The following is a 24,621-nucleotide window of genomic DNA, read 5'->3' on the forward strand; positions in this document are numbered from 1 at the left end:
TCCTCCCTTCCATTTTTAATGCCTTTTTTCTTAAAAAAAAAACATAAACTGCCCAGAGTTAACTCATTCAATTGACTCATTTGAGAATGATGGGCCTTTTTTTTTTTTTTTTTTGGGTATTTTTAATTTAAATTCAAATGTCAACTTTTTAAGAGGGTGTCTTGTGACCTTTGACATCTGATATAAATATATATATCCACCGCGGGTGAATAAGCGCACGACCAACACACTTTTGCTGCATTCAAATTTAAATGAAAAAAAAAAAAAAAAAAAAAAAAAGTTTGATAACGATTGTATTACAAATTTAATTAGAATACATTTTATCAGACACCAATAATATGACATGGGAGGGATATTCTTTGTGTAGACTCCCGAATTGAATTGGTATTGTAACCTTGTTAAATACAGCAATGGGATGCATTATATAATGCAATTGATTTACTGACCTATTCATAAGGTCAACCATAAAAAAAAAACCTTGTTCATGAGGTCTAGAGCTATTTACATAGACTGTACGTATTTTTACCAATAAGAGATATATCAACTGAGCTAAATCAGCCTTTTTTTTTTTTTAACTAAAATAAAACTATGTGCAATATGACTAATAAAGTGCAATTCACAGGATTGAGTGAATATAGTCTCAATTACACCAGTGATTAATGCAAAAAGATAATTTAAATAGAATCAGAAAGGAGTCAAAGAAAATGGGGGAGCTCATCAAAAAAAGCCGATGAATTTGTTATGATAGACATAGTTGGTAAATCTATTCATATCAAAACTCATGATACTACTTTAAAGTTCTTATACTTTAGAATGAGGCAAAATGATTATGTTGGCTTGCAGTTATCTTGAAGCGTATCATTGATGAGGGTACAGTAATCACATTGATGAGATGGTGCTCTATTATTATTTTACCTTTTTTTGAAGGACATTTTTGGATGCCAAATGGAGGAGTAGTAGCCATACCAAGAATAATTTCTGAGACTACAAAAAGATGTCTTTGATTCCCCCCAAAATAAAATGTATTACACTTTTTGCCCTGATGGATTCTCATGACCACCTACACTTCAGATTCCCCAGGTTTTTGGGGGCGTTTAATCAAAATCATAACATTAAATTTAGAGATCCGGGAATGATTAAACCCAGTATGTAACTCGAAGCATTTAATATGTATTCATATTTATAGGAAGCTTGCTGTCTAGCAATACTTCGAAAACAAAATTGTCAATTGATTCAATGTGAATTATATTTAATCGATAAATGGATGTTTAAGTGTTTTAAAAAAAAATACTATTCAATCAGTTAAAAACAAGAATGGATTAAATGGGTTTGTGATGATGTGTATTTTTAGATGCAAGGGATACCATTTAGTACTCTTTTAGAGTCTTTATCAAAAAAGTACGCTAATAAAGGTGATCAAGCAAGTGATATTCGATTTTAATTAGATTGAATTCTGGTTACATTAACTTTATTATGCAGACTCAGCTGTTGCATTGACAATTAGTGAAAACACCCATTTTTATCATCTTTTTTTTTTCACATGATTTTAGCCGTCAGTTTTTTTGTGTGCAAGTCTTTCTGTTAAATTAGATTTGACAGCTTTTGCTTTTTACTCAACTATTGCTTAAATTGAGTACGATATTTTATTTTATTTTACAAAGGACAAGCAGGTATGTTTGTAAAAAGACTTGAATTGTATAATGGGATTGAAAACAATTTTGTCCATACATGTTTGAGACAGTGAAAGCACATCCCATATCGAGGTCTACAAGTACTTTTTTCGTATCTTTACGTGTAGATTGAAGAATCAGAGAACGATGATAACAGTTTAATTGCCCATAGTACGTACATCAAAAGCAAACCAAAATTTTCTCTAGAAACAGATTCTTACCATCTGCATTTATAGTGGATTGTTGAGAAAGTGAACTTGGGCCAGAAAAAAAAATTTCTCAGTTCCGAACTCAATGCTACAAAAAAGTTTTTGTACAGTACAATACTCATTGTCACCGAGAAAAATGGCTGTAAATCGTGTATATCTCTTGAATCAATCTGATGATGTTGTCAATTACTGCTTTGATTCTATTATTATAATGGAAGATCACTGATAAAATTATTTAAAATCAACGCGGTTTTCAAAAAAAGCTAGTAAAGATGAGGCCCAATTTGTCAATGACGTTGCCTATGTAATGTCTTCATGTTACTTTTATCACTAATACCTCTCTTTTTGTAATACAAGTCCATTAAATCAGATGATCGAGCCAAAAACTTGGCAGTCCAAAATTTGTCTAATACAGCTTTAAGCATGTATGCCACTGTCTTATTTGACTTGTAAGTGAAAAAAAGCACATCTCTGTCGCAATATACTTTCAAAGAAGCTCTGTAATAACCCAATGTACCACCCCATGTTATGTGTCTATTTTAACTAATTTGATTATTTCTGTTTGAATACGGTTCTATTTATTTGTTCCAAGAATAATTTTATTGTATCGTTTATATAGAAAAACTTCCACACAACGAGATTATCCGACGTTGAGAAGGATAGTGAAAGTCAAACTTTTAAACGGTTCTGGCCAAACAGAACGTATATCCAGATCTACCTATTGTCAACCTTAGCAGGTCAGGTTCTCTTATTGCACCGACTAGGAAACAGTTTACTGCAAAAAAAAAAAAAAATCTTTTCGCAGTGACAATTAACAGGTCCCAAGACCACTCGTTAAAAAATGTAACGGTAGATATACGAGCTCCAGTCTTATTACGCTTAGCCAATTATACATATATACAGCTCTCTCTAGAACAGTTTTAGCATACGGCATTTCCGTTTTGTTTTTTTTTTTTTTTTTTTTTTTTTTTTTTTTTTTTTTTTTTTTTTTTTTTTTCCAGATTTAGATATACAATATACCAACTATGTGCCCGGAATTGTTCACATCCATACCTAATACATTATTAATTTTTATATCATTATTTTTTATTACGCCAATATAGAATCAACAATTCGATTTAACAAAGGAGCTTTTATCTACTCTACATTTATTTCATAGGTTAAAATATCGTAATAACTATCATAACAATGACAGAAAGTCTCAAAGACTTATCGTGGTCTGATTTATTGATAAGTAATACGTGCTATATAGAAAAGGTAGAAAATAAAGATGTTGTTTATTTTTTGTATAGTTAATAAACTATCGGGCCAATACCACTGTTCATATAGAAGTGGAACAAATGAATCAAGCCAGCAAGAAGGTTTAAGCCGACAATCCCAAAAAAAGGTCAAAGCGTATGAAGAAGGATGCTGCGCGAGAGCATCGTAATTTCAACTATATTTTATATTTTTTGATCTTTGCATATTAATAATAAAAGATATCTTTTCTCGCATAAATAAATAATATTGGTCACGCAGTGCAGCTGCATCTCATGCCCATTTACCTAGTGTCAACTCACAAATCAAGAAAATCGATAAAAAATATATGTCGGGTCTGATATAAGTGTTAAGCTTAGTTATAGATATTTAAGTAGAGTAGTAAAAGAGTTATTGTTTTATTGAAGGATTGATCTGACATATTTATAATTATCTAAAAGCAGTCACGACAATACCCCCTTCCCAAAAAGAGCTTCATGTACGGGAAAAAATTATGAATTCATAATTTTATCCTTTGCTCTAGCAGTGCGAGGGATATACCAAGATTTGTCGATTGGGGAACCGTCGTATTTAACTGGATGTAACCGGTCCGTGTGAACCCAAGAGGAGTATATTTTGCCATCAACTTCTTTAATTTGATACGTGTTGAAATCCATGTTGCATTTTAAAACTTGATATGGACCCATCCAGTTGAATTCAAGTCCTTTCTTACTTTCATGTCTGAGCATCACATAATCATCAATCTTGAACTCTTGTGTCTTGTTGCCTTTCAATGCACTATCCCATTTTTGTTTGTCTTTGTCAGCTTGGATTCTTAGTCTATCTTCAGCTTGGAATCGATTTTCTCGAAGATAGCGTAAATGTGTAAGAGCATCTTCAGCTATTAATTCTGGGTCTTCTTCCGTAAGTGGGTCCATAAATGGGCGGAGTGGATCACCTGGTAGGACTGGATCAACGCCATACGTCATATAGAAAGGACTAAGACCAGTAGTAGCATGCTTACGGACTCGACAAGCAAAGAGAGCAGTTTCCATAAATTCGTCCCAGCTGTGAACTTCACCTTTAACATACTTTGTTAACATGTGTTTGAAAGTTTGATTGAGGCGCTCACATTTCGAGTTTGTACGAGGATGAAATGCGCTGGTAAAAATGTGATGAGTTTTAAGCTTCTGCATATACTGTTTCAAAATCTTGGACATGAAATTAGCCCCACGGTCTGTTATAATCTCCACGGGACAAGAAAAACGCATGACTATTTCTTCATAGATAAACTTGACTATTTCAGCAGCTGTAGCAAACGGAAGAGCTTTCGCAATAGGCCAATTTGTATTGTAATCGACAGCCATAATTATCCATTTATTACCATTCTTTGTAAGTGGTAATTCACCAATGAAATCCAAATGCCAGCGAGAAAATGGTGGAGGCACCTCCAAAGGTTTCATAGGAGCATGATGGATATCTTTTTCTTTTCGAGAATGCAATTGACATTCAGGACATTGAGACAACCAGTTAGATATATCACCTGCCATTTTCGGCCACCAAAATCTTGTTTTCATCAATTGAGTAACAGTGAGTTTTCCTTGATGACCAAAACCTCTGTGAAAGTCTTCCACTAAATCAGCTCTTCGTTTGAACGGAATAAACTTGACCATGTTCTCAATAGAATCAACGGAATTAATTAACTTCTTCCAGATATGACTATCTTTGGCGACAAACTTGCTTTGTTGTTGAGTCAAATGCTTTTTGAGATTAGCAGGCCAAGAATCTTCATCATGAAAATAGAATAACGGCCAATCTTGAAGTGGATCTGTAATCAGTGGATCATCAAACTGGCGGGTCTTTTCAGAGATAATTGCAGCACAAGTTTCAGGTGAGTCGTATAGATAGCGAGGTTCAAAAGATTTATCATTGGGAACGCAATCAGGGCCTTCTTTTCGACTTAAGCTGTCCGGTACTATTTGCTCGATACCTTTTTTGTAAATGATTTTCGGAGAGTACTGGCTTAGTTCAGCCATCCATCGTTCAAGTCTAGGAGAAATTTTGGCAGAGTCATTGTAATACTTCAGAGGTAAATGGTCAGTGTAAACTTCATAATCATTACCATCGATGAAGCAGCGCCATGTACGAAGACAATGTAAGATAGCCAAATATTCACGTTCCTGAGCTGGGTATGTTCTTTCCGGAGTACTAAATTTGTGAGACTCGTAGGCTACAGGCTTCCATTTGTTGTCATCATTGGGATCCTCTTGAAGTAGAACACCACCACACATATAATCCGAACTATCACATTCGATGCGCCATCGATTTGTCATACAAGGCGTAAGTAATACCGGAGCAGATGTAATCATTTTCTTAATTTGTTCAAATGCAGCTTGACATTCCATAGTCCAGTTAATACCTCGTTGCTTATGGCCACCACCTCTTGTAAGGTCAGTAATGGGAGAAGCGACACCAGCAAAAGAAGGCAAGAAACATTTATAATACTGACACATACCAATAAACTTTCGAATATCCTGAACCGTTTTGGGAGTAGGCCAAGAAAGAATAGCTTCCACCTTTCGTTTCGAAGGGCTGATACCAGCATTAGCGATAATGTCATAGCCGAGAAATGTAAGTTGTTTGCGATTGAATTTGCACTTGTTTCGATTGACCACGAGACCAGCATCTGCCAACTTTTTCATTACCATATGTACATGTTGTTTATGAACATTTATATCTTTTTCCTTCGTGAAGATTAAAACATCATCAATATATACTATGCAGATTTTATCAATGTATTCATGTAACACAGAATTCATCATTTTCATAAACTGAGCACCACTATTCTTGAGACCAAATGGGATAACTTTCCAACGAAATTGACCATATCTGGTAGTAATGGTTGTTTTTTCGGAGTCGCTCTCGGTTAATCGTTGTTGATGGAAACCACTTTGTAAATCAATCGAACTAAAATACTGAGCACCATGTAATTGTTCAAGACATTCATCGATTCGAGGTACAGGTATCCGCTGAGAAATTGTATCCTTGTTGACAGATCGAAAATCACACACCATACGTAATTTGGGCGGTTGTCCCGCGACGGCAGCTGGACTTTTTACAAAAAGCACAGGGGTACCATATTGTGATGAAGTTGGCTCCAGTAAACCTTGTTTAAGCAAAGTGTCCAATTGACGTTTCAGTTCACGCAGTTCTAAAGGACTCATTTTATAAGGAGGTTTAGCATCAATTTTAACGTTAGGATCTAAAACAATCATGTCTTCGACAGAATCACGCATAGGCGGTAGGCTATCAATAACACCTTTAAACACCGTCGGGTAAGCAGCAGCAAATTCATCAATCCATTCTTGGTTTGTAATTTCTTCGGCTGATTGTTGTACCATACCAGAAACTGGAGTATTTACCATGACCAACAGATCATGTTGTTCATCCATTTTTGACAGATCTATCAAATAACATTCATCTACTTTACCCTTTTTAAGTAACCGATCCAATTGTTTAGCAGTAATCATAAAATCCATATCAAGAGGAGCAGCAGTATCATTTGTTATATCTGGAACCTGAGCTACTTCAGCTATTGATTGAACCATATGCAATTGCAATGGATTGATTATAGTGACTTGATTAGGGTTGTTACCTACACGGATTTTCCATTGTCCAGAGAACCAATCAGGAATGGGTTGCACTTGAGATAACCAGGATCGACCTAAGATGACATCAAATTTTGTAGCGAAAACATATGCTTCGATTCTATCAGTATAACCACCTAGAGCAATAGAAAAAGAGGCAATAGAATTGATTCCCGTTTGTTGACCATTTGCTGTTTCGACAATTTGACCTTGGACAGTTGGTTTAACATTCGACACAAAAGGCAATAATCTAGGGTTGACATAATTTGCACTTGCACCGGAATCAATCAAAACAATACATGGATGACCATTGACAAGAATTCGATATAACGGCAATTTGTTTTGAATATTTTCGGCATGAAGCAAGAAATCAATATCCTTTTGTATAATCGCCTGACTGACATTCAATGGCTTAACAAACGAGGCAGAAGACGGTAACAGAGAGTACAATAATAATGAATCATTCGAATACTGGGCAGAAGAAGAATCTTTATTATTATGGCTATTTAAACTATTACTGGGGGGAGGGTTGCCTTGCATTGGGTTAGAACCTTGCTGATGTTGTTGTTCTTGAGGATGATGGTAACCATTGTGAGGGTAATAACCATCGTTGTCATAATAGTAGTCATTTGAATCGTTCATGTAGTTTAATTCAGCATTACCTCGTCGACAATTGTACTGAAGATGACCCACCATACCACAATTATAGCAAGAACGGCTTTCACCACCATGCATACCACCACGGAAACCACCGCGAAAACCACCACGAAAACCACCGCGAGGAGGGCCAAAAGAACCACCACGAGAAGAACCATACGAACCACCACGAGAAGAGCCATACGAACCACCACGGGAACCTCGGTAACCACCACGAAAACCACGAGAACCACCACGACCACCATTATTATTCATATAGTTTAGTACTTCACGGGCAATAGTGACCGAAAGATCCATCGGTTCAGGCATAGACGAATCGGATGCAAATGACGGAATTGACGGTAAAACTCCATGTTCATTCCGAGCCGACTCAAAAGTGTACGCCGCTTGAATAACCTCATCCATTGATGGACATTGATCACCACGGTAAAGACTGCGCAGTTGGATTCTGGCATCTTTACTTTTAAGTCCACGGATAAATTTCGCAACCGCTTCATCGTCGGTCATTCTAGGAATTCCCAGTTTCAGATTCATAAAGTCTTGAATATAATTGGAAATATTCGTTCGTTGTTGCAATTCTTCCAGTTTATCTCGAAAAATCTGAGCTGAGTTGAGAGGTTTGAAACATACCAGAATACGGGATTTCAGGGACAACCAATTATCAGGAGCGGACTCAGAGGCTTCTAAATTTCTGAACCATACGGAAGCCATCTCAGTAAGTAAGGTTTTAGCAAACTTGAAAGTTTGGGAGCCAGTCCAGTCCTTGTAATCTCTGTAATCTTCGATAGAGCGAATCCAGTTATCAATGACGAAAGGGTCCCTAGTTCCATTGTACTTGGTTGGTTTGTTAATGAGATCCAAGTCCTGGTTATTATTATTGTTATTGTTGCTCTGAACCAAATTGACGATTTCTTTTAATGCTGCAGCTAAGTTGTTCATATCTGTATTGTTGTTATCGTTGTTCATTTCTATATCATTCATTTTATTGCAGCTTCTTATTTCCAAATTATATTTATCAATTAGAGGTTTTGCTAATGTATCCCAATGTGATTCTCTTGCAGTAGTCGATTTGAGTCTTTCTCCAGGTAAGATGTCTTTCTTGTGAGTGATTCTTAACTTGTTATAACCAGCACGTTTGTCAATATCTAGTCCTGATTCAATTCGTTCTTCGATTTCAAATTGATTTAAAAATTTCTGTCTATCCATAAATCCTGTATACAAAGGTATACAATAAAATAAAAATAAAAAGAATCTGGTGCTACCAAATGTCGGGTCTGATATAAGTGTTAAGCTTAGTTATAGATATTTAAGTAGAGTAGTAAAAGAGTTATTGTTTTATTGAAGGATTGATCTGACATATTTATAATTATCTAAAAGCAGTCACGACATATATCTGTACGTTCGTACTCCGACTAGAAGTAAAAATCAACAAAAAAAGATGAGGAGTAAGAGAGTCGAACTCCTGACCTCTGGATTTGGAATCCAACGCGCTGCCAATTGCGCCAACCCCCCATCAGATGGTATCTCTGAAGTATAAAACATAGAAGTACCATAATATCACAAAATTGTATGTCACGTGATATCCACGTGGAAGATTTATGATTGGTCAGTAATTTTTTTTCGTTGAAAGGAAGGGTCTGAAGTTGTAGATATGAAATAGATGTAGTCGTTATTATTACTTAGTGGTTTGATTGTGGTCAATCACGGAGAAATGTACCATAAAATTAGCCATGCTTTGGGCTCTATTACTTTGAGAATCGAGGGTTTTGGATATTAACTCAAACTTGCAGCCCATGAACTTTTGAAAGCGATGCAGAGAAAAAAAAAGATCTGAAATGCATTATTTATCAAAAGATACATACACGTATTACCAAACTATCTGAAAAGAAATGTTTAGCCAAAGAGGCAAAATGTTTTGTAACTTTTTCTTCAGTTGCTTCAGTATTTCTTCTATCATGTTAACGTGGGTTTTTTTTAGCAACAATGTTGAGTATCTCATTTAGTATCGCGTGTGTATGACATTTATATTATTTTCCTTCTTGAAATAATTGACAAGGACGAGCAAGCGAAGGGAAGGATGACAATAAATTAATATTTTTAGTAGAATATTTGGCTTTAATGAGTTGGCAACACAAGAAACGTTTCTCAAACCAGTAACTCGGGATCTGCTGGGTGCAGTATCGATTTTCATGTAAGTTTAGGGCTTATGAAATTCACATGAGAAATGTTTTTGGGATTAACCGTATAGTCGTCTGGGAAACGCCCCTAATAAATTTTTGTGAATGATTTGTTTATATTCCATCAACATCGGTATAAATCAAAACAAACCCTTCATACGGACATATTAAAGATGATCACCGTAAAAATGAAGGGCCCTATTCATTCATTACTACCCCTTATCATAACTTGAATATGAGCTTTCTGTTTTCCGGTCTTTTTTTTTTGCTTGAGCCTTCATACAACATGGCTTAAGATACACGACGCACTTTTATTTATACATACACAGTTACTCACGAGGGTTTTTTTTTGTGTGTGTTGTTCTTATCCTTGATAGAGTGTGTAATACTATATTAACACAGACGTTCGTCTTAACTGAAAGAGCCATATACATACTATAAAAAGAGTTCTCTATTTAATATCACAGTTTTCTTTGAAAGAGGTATTTTTATGAACAATGCGTGTGTCTTCAAATTGAAATTTTACGACGTCTTAAAAAGAGGGGTGTTTCCATGCTTGCATAAGCACTTTCTTGTTGATTTACAGCACCTAATTGATGATTTAATTTACTCCTGGGGTTTTCCCTCTAAAGTACAAAGATTGGGAGGGGTTTCAACGTCGATGTGTACATAATGGTTGCAATTGAAAAAAAGGCGGTCTTAAAATGATTGATAGATTTATAATGGTTGGCATGTCTTCCGTAATCATTATTATTAATATTAAAATGCCAGTAACAAATAAAAGCAAATGCTCGATTCAGAGAGCAAGGATACCAAGAAAACCTTATTTATTAGACATGGATGCTCTCATGAATCATCCTGTTGGGTTGTGCCTATGCTTTACAGTACAATAGCATCATTCTGATTTATGAGTGTGTGAATATGCATCCGTTGAGAAGTGTCGATATTCAATGGATCTGAACTACCAAAAATATTATATTGCCGGGATTTTACGAAAAAAGATGCAGTTAGGAACCACAGAAGTGTGATGATCAAGGGTTATGACCACTAGACAACAGGAGTTGGGATGGGGGGGGGGGAAAGAGAAAATGCTACTCGAACACCCCTTACCTTCATGTTTGCATGGTGCATTACACAAGTAGAGGAAATATTACCTCCCCATGATGGAAATTAGATATCTTTTAATAGTGAAAGTTACCGGGTCATGGAACGGGCAAATTCGCATTGCAGGAACGCCAGTCCCACCGCCCCCCCTTTTCAAGTAACACATAAAGTGCTGAACTCTTTTTCTTTTCTCTCTCATTTTTCTCTCCATACAACCTTTTAAATAATGATGTCTAATGAACCAGACCAACATGAACCAAGACCTTCGTTTGACGATATTGACGAAGATGACTTGAGACAAGTAAGATCCACATGCACCCTTCTCTGTCCTTTTTTTTTTCCTTCTAAATTTAACAGGTGATAAAATGTACTTAGATTGTGTATATTTTACCCACAGATCCTCGTACAAAACGAGTCATGTTCACAGCGAGTCTAAAAGATGAAGAGAAGAAATGGGTCCCAGTAAGTATTCGTTCAACTTCAAGACCAAGTCATTCTTAACTTAACGTATGTATAGGCAAAGTGTGATGTGGATAGCTATATAAACCAGGAGGCTGACGTCCATCGAGAAACATACGAACAAGGTAAAGACGGAAAAAAAAAAGATATAAAGAAAAGATTATTCATGGAAATAGTGGGAGTACGAGGACAGATTGTAGGACTTGTTGGATCATTTTATGAATGTTCAAAGAAGGGAAGACCTAAATCACACATCAAAATCTATGAGCTGCAAATCGATGAATTAATAAAAAAGTGGCCTGCCAGAAAGAAGAGAGACAGAAGATGGGTAAATAAGTTTTTTTTTATTGAGTGGGGAAAAAGTTATTAACTATCTTTTATTAGTTTACATTGGAGGAAGCCCTTTCCATCGTAGCGAATAAACCGTATCTTACTCAATCATTTGAAATGACAACCTTGGTCAATACATAGGACATATAGGAAAGATTTTTTTTTTATAAAGTTCATCAGTGGGTTTCTTTACGTTCTATATTTGCATGTCGTTTGAATTGATTTATCTGGAATTGGTAAAGAATATGTTCGAACAAGACGCTTATTGATATCATGAATACGAACGAGAAACGAAATATCTGGCAATGGATTTGCATGTTGCATTCAATGATAATAAGGGAACCTTTCTGTGGGCTTATGACTTTTTTTTTTATGCATTCCCGTATAATATTTATCATGGATTGGCATGATCCCCCCCCTTTAATTAATGATAATTTGATGAAGCATATCACGACAATCATAACAAACCGTCAATCTCTTTTTTTTTTAAGCCAAGCGCCACTTTAATTTCGAAAATGTATGACACTATCATATTCGAAATTATTATTGCTGTTAAGTTTTATCATTTTTAAAACAATTTGTATGTGGGGTTGAGGGGAATAGAATAAAAAAGGAGGGGGGGATGCTAAAAGTAAAAAAAAAGATGCAAAAGAAAAGAATAACAAGAGAATTAATGGTTTAAAGAACAGTTATGGAGTGCTAAGCGAGAGATATGACGATCGGCAGATGCAGCAATGGCTTCCTCGATGGTAAACTACACACAAAATGAATGTCAGATTCTCTCTTTAATAAAAACAAATAAATAAATAAATAAAAAAGACTTACCCAGACACGCTTACGATCCAATGCAGGCCAAGTATCAAGAAGAACAGGATCCTTTACTTCAAAAATCCAATGATGACCCACAATTTTACCCTTCTTATTTGCTTCTGTGTAAGTACCTACTCTGGCAGTGACTTCCTTCACTTCAACACCAGCTTCATCGTGAAGAACACGAACCACGGCTTGTTCAGGGGTTTCATTTTCGTCACAGTTACCACGGGGGAGACGATGGGCTCCCTCTTGCTTACGACTGGAAAGCATCAATACTTTGTTGGTTGTTGTGTCAACAACAATAGCTCCAACAGCCTAAACATCCACTTTAATATACTTTAAACCATTTTTAAAAATCATTTATTTGTACATACTTGACGGATGGGCTTCTTGGATTTCTTTTCAGCTTCAACAACAGCTGCTTTGGCATCAGCAGGAGGAATGGATTTAGGTGCAGTGTCGTCAGCCATATTTATAAAATAAAGAGTAAGTGAATAAAAGAGATAAAAAAACAAAAACCTGTTCCACTACCTATTTATATAAAAAAAAAAAAAAAAAAAAAAAAAAAATTCAAATCGAGCACCTCGGCTCAAACAGACCCAACAAAAAAAAAAAAAGAAGAGAACTATTTTTTTGTGTCCTTGTTTTAGACGCTATGTGATGCTCTATCGACCCCCTCTCATTCATAAAAACAAGGGGTTTTTTGTTATCAAATAAGAAAGGACATGCCTGGTATCGCGTGTTTCTTCCCCGAATAGAAATTTTAATAGTGACACAAATAGAGTGCTTTCTCCCCGGTTTATCTAAACAACCATGCCACTTTTCTGTTTCACATGTATCATCAGAAAAAAAAAAAGTGAACAGAAGAATCCTTACACCAAAAATCCGCTTCTTTGTCTTCTTAACTCCCTGCAGATAAATGTCTGGACTATTTTATTTTTTTCTCTTGTTTCTATAAATAAAATCCCAAAAATACACACGTATTTATGGGTCTCGGTATTGGTGTAACCCTGTTTTGTTTTACCGGAATGAAACTTTCCTCATACAGAATTTAACGTGACGGTTTTTCAAGCTTTAAAAATTCGTGAGATGCTCTTTCTATCAATTATAAATGAGTCTTTTTTAAACATACCTTCGCTTCATTGCGGTAATTTTTTAATATGCACCATGGTATGGTACCTCTGCTCTTTGAAATAGCCTCATTATCAATATAAATGCCTCCTCCTAAAAAGAAGAGAGACTGGTTCCTAACGACGCCAAATGGTGCCTTGATAATGGAGGTTCTCTTACGTTTAAAGAGTATATTGCACACTGGGACTGTCCTGATAGAAATATGACACAGCAAAAATTTGGAAAAATATTAGGCGATCACTACCATTCCAAGGCTAATCTTCATTACCGAATATAAAACATGGACATCAAGCGCAGACTATATGCAAAAACGGACGGACTTTGTCATTCTTCTCAAAATTGGCTTGGGGCTCTACGAGGTTGATTAATGAAGTGACCGATAAACGAATTGAATCTATGCAATCTTATGTTTTTAAGACTATATCTCAGACAGCCGACAGTCTGCCGTCTGAATTATCCAGCCCTAGTAACGATGAGGGTCCCTCAAGCTCTACTGATGCTACTCCTACTGCCACTGCTGTCTCTTTTACTGTCTCTGCCGCCTCTTGTGGTCCAAGTAAACCGATAGGACTTATCAAATTAACACTTCAGGGAATACATAATTATTTGACCAATATCAGGAAAAACTTTATCGACGAAGAACAGATGAATAATGAATTATATATCTTTAAAGATATCAACGACAGTCGTCTATTCAAGAAATACCAAAATCCCGTTATCAACATTATTGAAAAGCACAAATGCTTTCTTATTTGCTTAGTGATCCCAACGACTTACTCATCTCCGTTGGACAGATGCAAAACTGAATGAAAATGACAATTCCCAACCTGACTCCGTAATGAATGAAACCTCCCCCGAATTAGCCTTTGGAAGTAGTTTAGGGTTTGGTGAAACCAAAAATTGTTCTTGCTATTTAGTAGAATAAGATCTCGTTTGTTTTCGGAATTAACCAGAAAAATCTCTCCACGAACTAAAAGTACGGCCAAGCACTACCGCCCATAGAATCTAGAAAGAACTTACAATCTGTCAATCCTTATTATATCTGGACCTGGTAAGTTTTCCCGTGTGGAGTCAAATTAAAATCCAACAAAGCTCCTGCAATAAGCTTCTATGGTTGGACACTCTTCGTTTGATGATATCTACTAAAAATGCAATTGATGTTCACAAAATTAAAGGTACCATCGCTGTTCAAATATATGGCAAGTTGTCTGAAAAGAGAAAGAAGAGAAAATAGCTCAACGCGTTATAATATTTACAGGATTCAATGGCTGACATTTTATCTCACTCAAATACTTGCAAAGGGTTTATACACGTTCAAGGAAATCGCCCACGTCCACTTTCCCTGGTTGTTGGGAGACTTGCCATTATTCTTCGCGCTTAATGATATCCAAAAATTACTCACTGGTTTTGAGTCGTATTCGGTTAATAACAAAAGAATATAGGTGATTTGAGTAGTGCATAATGCGCAATTTATAGGGATTGATATAATGATGAAGTTTACAATAATGAGTAGTGATAAGAAATGATACAGATTTCAGTACAAGTGCTTATAGAGCTGTCCTGCAAAAGGATGATAACAAAGTTTTCCAGTACCGAAAATCATAGAATTTTCAAGACACGAATAGCACCTAGCAGACAGGAGGCCCTTAAAAAAATCATATTATATTTAATTCATAACGCATGCATGCTTGACTGTAGTAAGAGAAGAAACCCAGAGCGGTAAATACTGATAGATCATCATACAAAGGTAATATCGAAAAGTCTGTCTCCAGCCTTGCCCAAAAAAGTAATTGTTTTTTTCAGCAAAACATACATGCGTTATTGATTTTTTAAATTGTGATGATAATTTATTATGCTCCTTACTTTGTATTGAATGATAAACAAATCATGACCTATTTACTGCAAACCCCCTGTATCTTTTTACATGACACGTATGTAAACAAATACACAGCATGTCTTGTCATTGAAACTAGTGTCATATTACCAATAAAGAAACAACTGACTTCTGTATTCCTCCTGTTATTAAAGCTCTTTCTCGAATTTTCAGCTCCCATTCCATCTTTCAAATTACATACGTTTTGCTTGAGAGACTCTGCTAAATATGAACCCTCATTTTTTTCTTGACTTTTGCCTTTTGAAGCGGTTGAAGTAATTGCCTTCTTAATCAAGCAGGTTCCTTTATATAATTACCTGTAGCTTTATAAATGTAATGCTGAACTTGGTAATGGTTTGTCCGTGTTTCTGTGAAAAAAATCAAATCGATCATCCAGTTAAGATTACACGTATGTTCAAAACTAATTGAAATAAATTATGCGAGTAGAAATACTCTTTTATTTTCAGATGTATGTGTAAACTTAACTTTTAAAGCCTCTTTGGTTACGTAATAAAGTAAATAAATTTTTTCTTCCTTGGAAAGAACTTTTATAACGTTAATTGCTGCTTTCGAAACTACACCTTTTCCCACCGTAGGTGATACGCCTGCCTCTGCCGGGGAATTTGAAGAGGCTTGACCTGATGATGCAGCCGTTTATAGTTTTCAGTTATTCAACTGGGACAGTTCTCCCGTTGGACATGCTAAAAGGTCAGCCTTTTTTGTTTGTTTGTTACGCCAGTGTATTTAGCTACAAGTGTGGAGCTGTTCGTACCAAGAACTCTCACAAAAGAGTTAAGGTTACAGTGACCGGAACTTGCGAATTTTTAATCAGAGTAGTTTTGCCTAAAAAGAATGGAGATCGTTGTATCGTTAAAAGCCACAACAAAGTCCATAATCATGACATGTTGGCAGGCGAAGAAAAATTATGTCTTGTCAACAACCGTGAGCTTCATTATGAACATCAACGTACGATTGAAGAGATGCACGTTGCAAACGCCAAAACATCCGCCATTGTTGCGGCCGTAAACAACGTCCAGTGCTCAAAGACGAAAGTGATTGCAAAAGACATCACAAACCAACGTGTACTGTTGAGACGGGCCTTTAACGAAGGTGAAAATCAGTACCACATGAATCCCTTCATTCGAAACTTGAAAGAGAAGGGCTATACCTTGTCAAACAAGTATGAGGAAAATGGAAGGTTGACCCATTTGTTCTTTGCCCATGTTAGTGCAGTGAACAGCATTTGTCAATGCCCCGAAGTGTTCACTGTTGATGCCGCATAAAGCACAAACATATTTGGTTATCCATTCATCAATGCAATGGAGCAAAGACTGGATTGATAGATTATTCCATTGCTTTGCTGGTTCCGTTTCGGAATATAAGCTGCTTTTGGAATCAGTTATTCTCTCTGTAATGGGCAAATGCAACAAGGACAAATGGAAGATAATGGGAAGCACGAGTAATTATGATTAAAATAACCGAATTTTATTGCTATCATACTTATTAATGTAAGCACAGGTTATCTGATTGCTGATGTGTACAGCCGCCCAGTTTATTTTTTTTAAAGAAGGAGTGCATCACCATCCTTCCAAATTGCATTCTAAACGAGAATAAACCTGTCAGCTTCGTATTACACGATGACCACTACACACCTATTGAATTGAAAAAAAAGCAGCTATCCTCTTCCAGCATTATACCACAATTTACAAAACAGATCACTTGAAACATCCAATATCTGGAATAAACTTGCGGAGACAAGAATCAACACTTACACATATATGACAGAAATAAAAAAAAGTACTGCCTTGACTAGCAACCGAGACATACCATACATATATCTTACATAAAATAAAAATAAACCAAAAACAACAAAAGACTCATATAAATACAAAACGTGGCTCTGATAAAAAAAAAAATACAGATTATGCGTATGAAAGCTATTCCCTGCTGTAATGATCGTGCATTTTCGTTTATAAGCACATATATATTGAGCCAAACCCCTTTATTAAATCTAATTCTTTGTAACCGAAATGCAAAAATAAATAATAATTGAAAACATGATCTCACAATCAAATAATAAAGAAATAGTGTCGCGACAAAGAAATCTATCATAAATTGCCTTTTGAGTGGTATAAATATCATATAAATAAGTCTCTCTTTTTTTTTTTGCCCATCATAATCATTTAATAATAAAAATAAAAAATGACTTTTAGATTCATGTGTGTAACATCATTGGCCGTGCTACTGGTTTGGCTGCAACTCGTTCAAGCTTATTGTGTATACAATTACCTAGATAATGAAAATTCAAGTGTTTATGTCGAAGAAGAATCAGCTCCCTCAGAGTAACTCGTCATGATAGCTATAATTCTTTCAAATGGAGTGCTAATAATATCTATTTCACATAGCGTCTCCTTTAAGAAAACAATTGGACATGGTGGAAAAGAATGTTGTCCTTACGATAACAGTGAGTGTAATCCACGCGGTAATAAAAAGTCTCATGTCAACTTCAAGGTAAATAAGTGTGTAAAATAATAATCACACACGTCTAAGAAGTTTGTGGATAAATATAGCTTGTATTTAATTTTGGTGACGGAGTGGCAGAGAGTGGCTTTTCTGGAGAATGTGTAGGTGGTGGAGGTCTTGCTTTCTATGGTACATCATTGAGTGATATGAAAGTGTATTGTTCTCACCCAGATGGCATCCAAGTTCAATTTCAAGTCAAACGCCCCTTTTTATTACCAATGCCAGTGCCGTTCACAATGAAATAATAAACATTTATACCCCTTCTTTTTAAAAAAACAAAAACAAAATGACACTTGTATCTTTGTGCGAAATTGTTTGCTTAGTTAATTAACATACATGCGCAGTACTGCTTTGTTTTTGGTCATACAGTCCAACATGATAAACTGCCTCACTTCATTTAAAACGTGCGGGGCGTCATTATTTTTTATTTACCAAAGAATTACTACTCACTTGCATGAATGTTGGAATACACCTTTTTCTTCAGTTTAATTGGTTGATGGGATAGAGCTTTGCGCCATTTAACAACTGGAATAGATGTATTCTCAAGTATTTATATGAGTTGTACTTTGTGGGATGTAAGGAATTTACATTATAGTGTTATATCTGTATCATCTGCAAAGCTTCACTAACAGATCAAAAAAAAATTAACCCGTATACAGTACTAGTATAAATACCGTAAAAATGAGAATATCGCTCCATTGTCATAACCTGAACATATCTATAAGCTCGTCATATTTAATGTTATTGGAAGAAATACAAGACATTGGTTCTTAGGAAAACAGAAATCAGTGGAATATAGCTAACCATTGCAGGTGAAGTGGATACACAAAATTAAGGGTGAGAACAAAGAATCTCCCTCAGCGAAAAAAAAAAAAAAAAAAAAAAAAAAAAAAAAAAAAAAAAAAAAAAAAAAACCAAGTGCAAATTGATTTTTGATTGTAATGAGTAACAATGAAATGAGAAATCTCTTTAGTAAAGGCTCTGATATCAAATTGTATAGTTTAATATTTTTTTCTTCCTCATCAAAACAAAGAAAAAAAAGAGAGAAATACAAAACAATATGGTTGATATGTCGCTAATTTAAGCAAAGCCTATATTACATACAGAGGGGAATTTTTGCGTTTGATAAATCGAAGTTTACAGGGAACCGGTAAGAAATGAAGACCAGCATTTGCTGCTTCATCCACACCAGGCATTCCCTCAGATGGAGGCTCTACGGTACATCCAGCAAGAATTCGAACGAAGGCAGAAAACATTTCTGCTTCAGCTAAATAAGAACCAGGGCAACTGCGTCTATATATGTACACGGTAAAAACATTAGTTGAATAAAAGCTAAATTGATTTTGACAAACTTTATACCTTCCCCATCCAAAGTTAAATTGATCCCGCTCTTCGGGCCCACTATTTTGAAGCGAATGCATTGTTTTAAGATCGTTCATGTAGCGTTCGGGAAAGAATAAATTGGGATTATCATATTTTGAAGATCTGTGGAGACTGTGCATGCTTCCTCGTATAGAGGCACCCTTAGGAATAACGTAACCATCTACCTCAACTATATTTAAAATAGAAAAAAAAAAGAGACTGAGTTCACATAACATAATACCCATGTACTGTCACTTAAACTTACGGTCTTCAACAACAGCATGTGGTAATCCAAATTGTGTAGTTGGTTTAAATCGTAAACACTCCTTCATCACAGAAATAATATACGGTAGTTCGGTTCTTTCACTAAAACGGGGAAGTCTGCCATGATTACGTATGAAATTATCCACTTCATCTGATGCAGTTTTCTGACAGTCTGGATAGTGACACATGAGGTTCATGTTCCATAATAAGCTGACAGCCACTGTATCCGTTCCTGCAACAAGTACATCCGCTTTTTTTTCAAAAAGAGTAAAACAGGATAAAATTAGTCAATCCGTTTCAGGTAATGCATAAAAAAAAACATTCAATTTACACAAAAATGCTATGTACTCGTCATCTGTCCAATTGGCACCGTTTTCTTTGATCGACTTGATCAAGTTTGGCACATTGGCATGAATAGCCTCATGAACGGTCTTGAGATAAAGAGGATCGCGGATAGTTTCAAAGTATTTTGTGTATTTTGATCTTGTACCACTAAAGTAATCCAAGAAGGACAAAGAAGGTAAGAAGTTTGCTAAATCACTCTCCGTAGCCAGGTTCTTGATTGAATTTTCCACAATCTCCGAAAAGGTTTGGAATTCAGGATGCTCAGCAGTTTCAAATCGTTTACCAAAGCAAACCAACATAATGGTATTCATGGTAAACCATTTTAGTAGTTCAAATGGGTAAACACCGCCTTCTTTTGTTGTCTCCTTCAGCAACTGATCAATTAACTCATGGGACTCCCTGTTGATATTATCCATATAGGTCTCAATTTGCTTGGGTGCCAAAACAGCTTGAACTAGATATAAAAGTCTTAGAAATACTGGTTCCCTCCTTTTCCTTTTTGGGTGTAAATGCGTCTTACCTTCAGATCTTGTTCTTTTAAGCACCTCATTAGGTTGAGCAAACCCGATACCTCTATAATTTTACTGCGTCAGTTATATCATACAACCCATGTAGGGGAGGGGGGAGGGCTATATTATTTATCACTTACTTTCCTTCTTTTCCATGAATATAATACGAAAAATGAGAATATGGTCTAAAAGACGATTTAGTACCATTGACAACCATAATTTTATGAGCCAATACGGGATCGGCTACCATGATCCAAGTCTGGACACCCATATTGAGCTGAATAATGGGACCAAGTTCCTGATGCCAAGCATGTACAGTTGTTGACGGAAGATCACCCAAGGAAAACATATGGCCAACAACAGGATAACCAGATTTTGGGACCGGGATTTCTCTTGATGATCTTATTCTTTTCTTCTTATTGGATAGTTCGACTAATGTGTAGGATGTGTATAAAAGCCCTATGGCAAAGCCAATTACGGTTATAGCTCGTTTATTTTCTGAAGAAAGAGCCTGCATAATCTTATTATCCATGTTAGAAAGCAAAGAGAGAAAGAAAAAATTGAATGTAAAAGATTTTTTTTTTTTATGTTTATAAATCAAGTTTTTTATGTGTCCCATTATGACCATTTACGTAATGATAAGATATTAAGAGTTGTTAGATTTAAAATACTATTTTTGGATTTAGCATATTACATAACATGCTAGGGGGTCTATCCGTATTCTTGGTTTAAGTTTATTTCACGGAAAGTTCCTTAAAAAGATGGCATCCCGATTTAACGTACCAGTCAAACTGAAATGATATACCATGATGTTAGTATGTAGTTAAATATAATAACTCATTGATCGCCTGAAGTTGGTTAAATAACACCTGCAAAAGCAACCGTATAACAAGTTTTATGCACTATTGCATGATAGTCAAACCAATGAACTCTGAACGTTTTTTTTTTTTTTTAAAAAAAATAAAAATTCTTTCATGCAATATAAGATTCAAGGTGACGTAAAGGAATATACAGCTTTATTTCGCATTATGGGGTATTATATGTAGTCTGGATATGTATTTACTGATCAAATAAGTTGTTGGGTTTTTATTTTATTTTTTTACAAATGATCTCTAGACTTTTTTTTTTTGGTTTTATATATTTATGATATCGCCACGTAATATAAGCAGCTCCTATTGAGTTTAATTTTTTCTTTTCGAGGAGAGGGTGGAGGGGGGGATGAGGTGATCTGTTGCATGTTATATAAAGGGTTTTTATGTACAATCTATTAGCTTCTTTTTTTTTTTACTTAGGCACGAGGAGGTTTACTGTTGCTACTATTATTTTTCTTTTTTGGTTTACTATTACTGGCGGTGGTGGTAGTGGTAGTGGACAAAGATTTATTGTTGTTTCTTTGTCTCCTATGTCTGTTGTTTTTATTATTCGATGTACTACTTGGACTGGGCACAGGGGAAGATATAGGCGAAGATTTTTGTTGAATGGGTGGTGTAGCAATTTTGACAATCTCTGCTAATGTCTTTTTCGGTTCTTCCTGATTTAACATCTGTTGTTTCTTCGTAGTAGACCAACGACGCGAACGTTGAGGTTCATCTGAAGACGATTCGGTCAATTTTCCCTTTTCTCTTGCTGTTGGTGTAGAAGAACTCGTACTAATGGTAGGCCAATCCATTCCGCTCGATCGACGTCTGGGTAACCTCCTACTGTTGTCATGGTGATGATGATGATTATGGCGATTGTTATTCACTGGTTTCCTTCTATTATTGGGTCCCATTGTTGATGTCTTTTTCGCACTCTTTCCGTCAGTGGATTTTTGAGGAGGTGAAGTGGTCTGATTAGATTGTTGCTTTCTGTGATATCTAGCAAAGATTTTATCGACAGACTGGTCTGTCCCATGATTCGCACTGATATTCAACATGGATAGTAAAGTGGAGGGTACGGGGGGTAATGGATGACTGCCATGTCTTGTGTTTCTAACTCGCAGGATTGTATCTAACGCTTGTGGCGAACTGAATCGAGGATGGAAAGTATTAAATGATGATGTGTGAGGTTTGGAGATGGGTGGAGCACGATACGTGTAAGATGTGGAATGGGTTGGATAAGGCGAATTATTTAAATCGTCCAGTAGGATCGGAGAAGGGTAAGAACATATGCCGTCCACCATACTTCTTCGACGATCGTAGGGATGTGCTGTGTTGGAAGAAGAAGAGGAGGAGGATGAATAGTCAGAATAAGGATGGATTGGTAAAAAGAAAGAGGAGGTACGATTTTCGGCTGGCAAGGTCAATGTCAGTGTATTACTGTTGCCGTTTATATTAGCGGGTATTTCATTGTTACTGATAATAGAACTGATTGATAGTGGTTGATAGGGTGTACAAATCGTTTCTAAATCTTCTCCAGCTATTAACATCTCTAAAAATCTTTGGAATTCACAACGTAATCCTTGCACGGATGCGATATCTGCTGAATTTCCCAAATTCCGACCGACATTAAATGGCTCCTCTACACAGAGACTCTGCTTATTTCTGCCCGTGTCCCAGCCCTTTTCAACTTTGGATAAATAGCGCCCTTGTCGCACGGATACCACCTGGTGATCGTAATCGAACTCTACAGAAAATCGTCGAAAGAATGCAAACAATAGACCCCCTAAACTTTCTTGATTGGCTGAACTAAATCCTTTTAATTTTTCCACATTGTCAAAGAAATAGGCATCATCTTTATCCTCGCTTTCGATATCATGCAGTACTGGTAAAATAGGTGGTTGACGTTGTTGTAAAAAGTTGATAATCATACAAGTCCAGGTATAAGATGATAGTGTACCTCCATTAGCTGGTTTTCGTTTATATAATATGTTTTAAGCAGATGTTCAATGATACGATTTTCATGTATGCTCCCACAAAAAATGTCTCTTACCAGCATCGTTTATTGATCTTTGTTTTGTCCAATGTTTTACAATCATGATGAGCGGCCTAACACGACAATCGAGTGCGACGTAGGTTTTAATCATCTTTGTGTTTTGAAGCGCTAATGTGTTGTTTACGTTGATGTCACACGAAAGTTGGCTAATAAGCAAATAAAAGTATAAGAACGGGTGAGATCTGCGATTTAAAAAAAAAAAAAAAAATTGAGCTTACAGTTCCGGATCAAATAAACGAACAATTGGGACTTTTGCACGAGGAACACACACAACATGCTGCATACCACCTAAGTTGTAAAAATAAATCATGATTAAACCGCGAAACCCTTTAAAAAAATCAAGTTCCTCCCTTACATTTTCGAAATAATTTTGCTAGTGTTTTGACGTTGCGAAGACCATTCCAAGGTGTTGTGATGCATAGATCTATATCTGAAGAAACTGTTCCAAGTTCATTGACTGAAGACCTAGATTTTTAAACAGTTTTAGAATTTCTTATTTTTGGTGCGTTTCCAAAAAAATAAATAAAAAAATCCAACTAACCCAAAAACATGAGCTTTGATGTCATGGTCTGGCCATTCATTATTCATCAATTTGTCCATCAGTTTGACGAATTTAATACGTCTATCGTGACTTTCCTTGTTGGGTAAAAGTTCCTATATTATACGATCAGTGTCTTGGCCCTACAAAGCTGTATTTTTGTCTCATGTTTCATACTTGATATAATTTGATCATATCGATAGAAATATTGTCTTCGTGTTGAGGGTCGAGAACGTAAGGAATATATGGATAGTAAGACTCGTTAGGTCCAAGTTCGGTGGATGGGGTTGGTGCATTGTCCAATTCAGGTTGCTCTATGAACATGTCATGTGTATTACTCTCGACATTGAGTTTAGTAGTGGATGCCTGCATCCTTTATATATGTGTCAATATGTAGTCCTCGAGTGTTGTAAGTTATTTCGGAATTCTCTTTCTTTCTTTTTCTTATTTATTTCAATTATTTAAAAAAGAAAGCTTTATCCAAAATAAACTTTTTTTTTTTTTCGGTGGTCTTATAAGAAAACAAATTAACCCTTCACACTTTTTTTTTTCTGTGCTTCTTGTTGCTTGTCACTACAGCAAGTCACAAAAAAAAAATTGAATTTTTCGGCCCTGAGCTTCAAAAATCCCTGACATGCTTTGTCATGTCAACATGCCAGTGGTTTGAGCATTACACACCATAGGTAGCGATTACGATCTAAGAACCTTAAAAAATGAAGATATGGATTTACCAGTTTCTACAGCTCGAAAAGTTAGATTTTTCTATGATTATTCCTCCGACTCTTATTTTTTTTTTTTTTATTTGACAAAATTAGGTTGCATTTAACGAAAAAGGTATTGGTAAAATTTTGAAATATTCCA

At 35.8% G+C, this 24,621-nt stretch overlaps 5 protein-coding genes and 1 non-coding gene across 6 annotated transcripts, besides 1 other annotated feature; 2 read left to right on the top strand and 4 right to left on the bottom strand.

Moving 5' to 3' along the window:
• Positions 1 to 8,858: 8,858 nt before the first annotated feature.
• On the bottom strand, positions 8,859 to 8,931 carry EV154DRAFT_t28. Its single transcript has one exon. It is a non-coding gene; the product is annotated as a tRNA-Trp (tRNA).
• Positions 8,932 to 10,708: 1,777 nt separating this feature from the next.
• On the top strand, positions 10,709 to 11,648 carry EV154DRAFT_97530 (uncharacterized protein). The gene is made up of 5 exons (XM_051607873.1): positions 10,709 to 11,001; positions 11,076 to 11,162; positions 11,218 to 11,284; positions 11,336 to 11,487; positions 11,544 to 11,648. The coding sequence occupies exons 1-5, from the start codon at positions 10,927 to 10,929 to the stop codon at positions 11,628 to 11,630; spliced, it is 468 nt and encodes a 155-aa protein (XP_051460692.1). The 5' UTR covers positions 10,709 to 10,926; the 3' UTR covers positions 11,631 to 11,648.
• A 511-nt stretch (positions 11,649 to 12,159) lies between these two features.
• On the bottom strand, positions 12,160 to 12,772 carry EV154DRAFT_560505 (uncharacterized protein; the record flags this gene model as incomplete). Its single annotated transcript, XM_051605616.1, has 3 exons — positions 12,160 to 12,243; positions 12,315 to 12,617; positions 12,677 to 12,772. The coding sequence occupies 3 exons, from the start codon at positions 12,770 to 12,772 to the stop codon at positions 12,160 to 12,162; spliced, it is 483 nt and encodes a 160-aa protein (XP_051460693.1).
• Positions 12,773 to 13,829: 1,057 nt separating this feature from the next.
• Positions 13,830 to 14,243: a sequence feature (Protein overlapping with rRNA (EV154DRAFT_97597, KAI7894278.1) was converted to a misc_feature.).
• Positions 14,244 to 17,508: 3,265 nt separating this feature from the next.
• Positions 17,509 to 18,074, top strand: EV154DRAFT_478526 (uncharacterized protein; the record flags this gene model as incomplete). Its single annotated transcript, XM_051598192.1, has 3 exons — positions 17,509 to 17,648; positions 17,712 to 17,817; positions 17,877 to 18,074. The coding sequence occupies 3 exons, from the start codon at positions 17,509 to 17,511 to the stop codon at positions 18,072 to 18,074; spliced, it is 444 nt and encodes a 147-aa protein (XP_051460694.1).
• Positions 18,075 to 18,845: 771 nt separating this feature from the next.
• EV154DRAFT_438509 (cytochrome P450) lies at positions 18,846 to 20,863 on the bottom strand. The gene is made up of 6 exons (XM_051596881.1): positions 20,450 to 20,863; positions 20,321 to 20,373; positions 19,787 to 20,254; positions 19,457 to 19,705; positions 19,189 to 19,381; positions 18,846 to 19,122 (listed from the first exon to the last, which is right to left on the bottom strand). The coding sequence occupies exons 1-6, from the start codon at positions 20,839 to 20,841 to the stop codon at positions 18,921 to 18,923; spliced, it is 1,557 nt and encodes a 518-aa protein (XP_051460695.1). The 5' UTR covers positions 20,842 to 20,863; the 3' UTR covers positions 18,846 to 18,920.
• Positions 20,864 to 21,389: 526 nt separating this feature from the next.
• EV154DRAFT_499089 (uncharacterized protein) lies at positions 21,390 to 24,287 on the bottom strand. The gene is made up of 6 exons (XM_051600438.1): positions 23,938 to 24,287; positions 23,764 to 23,876; positions 23,578 to 23,687; positions 23,441 to 23,510; positions 23,220 to 23,368; positions 21,390 to 23,135 (listed from the first exon to the last, which is right to left on the bottom strand). Exons 1-6 carry the CDS (start codon positions 24,130 to 24,132, stop codon positions 21,598 to 21,600), a joined length of 2,175 nt encoding a protein of 724 aa, XP_051460696.1. The 5' UTR covers positions 24,133 to 24,287; the 3' UTR covers positions 21,390 to 21,597.
• Positions 24,288 to 24,621: the final 334 nt, after the last annotated feature.

This window comes from Mucor mucedo (genome assembly GCF_025094135.1).
Source record: "Mucor mucedo strain NRRL 3635 chromosome Unknown EV154scaffold_18, whole genome shotgun sequence".
Lineage (NCBI taxonomy): Eukaryota > Fungi > Mucoromycota > Mucoromycetes > Mucorales > Mucoraceae > Mucor > Mucor mucedo.

Bases quoted from the DNA above. Each gene is read 5' to 3' on its own strand.
- EV154DRAFT_97530 (XM_051607873.1), top strand. From the start codon at position 10,927: ATGATGTCTAATGAACCAGACCAACATGAACCAAGACCTTCGTTTGAC. The intron at 11,285-11,335 runs GTAAAGACGGAA...TCATGGAAATAG, and splicing joins TCGAGAAACATACGAACAAG to TGGGAGTACGAGGACAGATT. The intron at 11,488-11,543 runs GTAAATAAGTTT...ATCTTTTATTAG, and splicing joins AGAAGAGAGACAGAAGATGG to TTTACATTGGAGGAAGCCCT.
- EV154DRAFT_438509 (XM_051596881.1), bottom strand. From the start codon at position 20,841: ATGGATAATAAGATTATGCAGGCTCTTTCTTCAGAAAATAAACGAGCT. The intron at 20,374-20,449 runs GTAAGTGATAAA...GTAAAATTATAG, and splicing joins ATTCATGGAAAAGAAGGAAA to AGGTATCGGGTTTGCTCAAC. The intron at 19,123-19,188 runs GTATAAAGTTTG...GTACATATATAG, and splicing joins TTTAACTTTGGATGGGGAAG to ACGCAGTTGCCCTGGTTCTT.
- EV154DRAFT_499089 (XM_051600438.1), bottom strand. From the start codon at position 24,132: ATGCAGGCATCCACTACTAAACTCAATGTCGAGAGTAATACACATGAC. The intron at 23,688-23,763 runs GTTAGTTGGATT...TTAAAAATCTAG, and splicing joins ATCAAAGCTCATGTTTTTGG to GTCTTCAGTCAATGAACTTG. The intron at 23,369-23,440 runs GTAAGCTCAATT...TTTGCTTATTAG, and splicing joins CGTTTATTTGATCCGGAACT to CCAACTTTCGTGTGACATCA.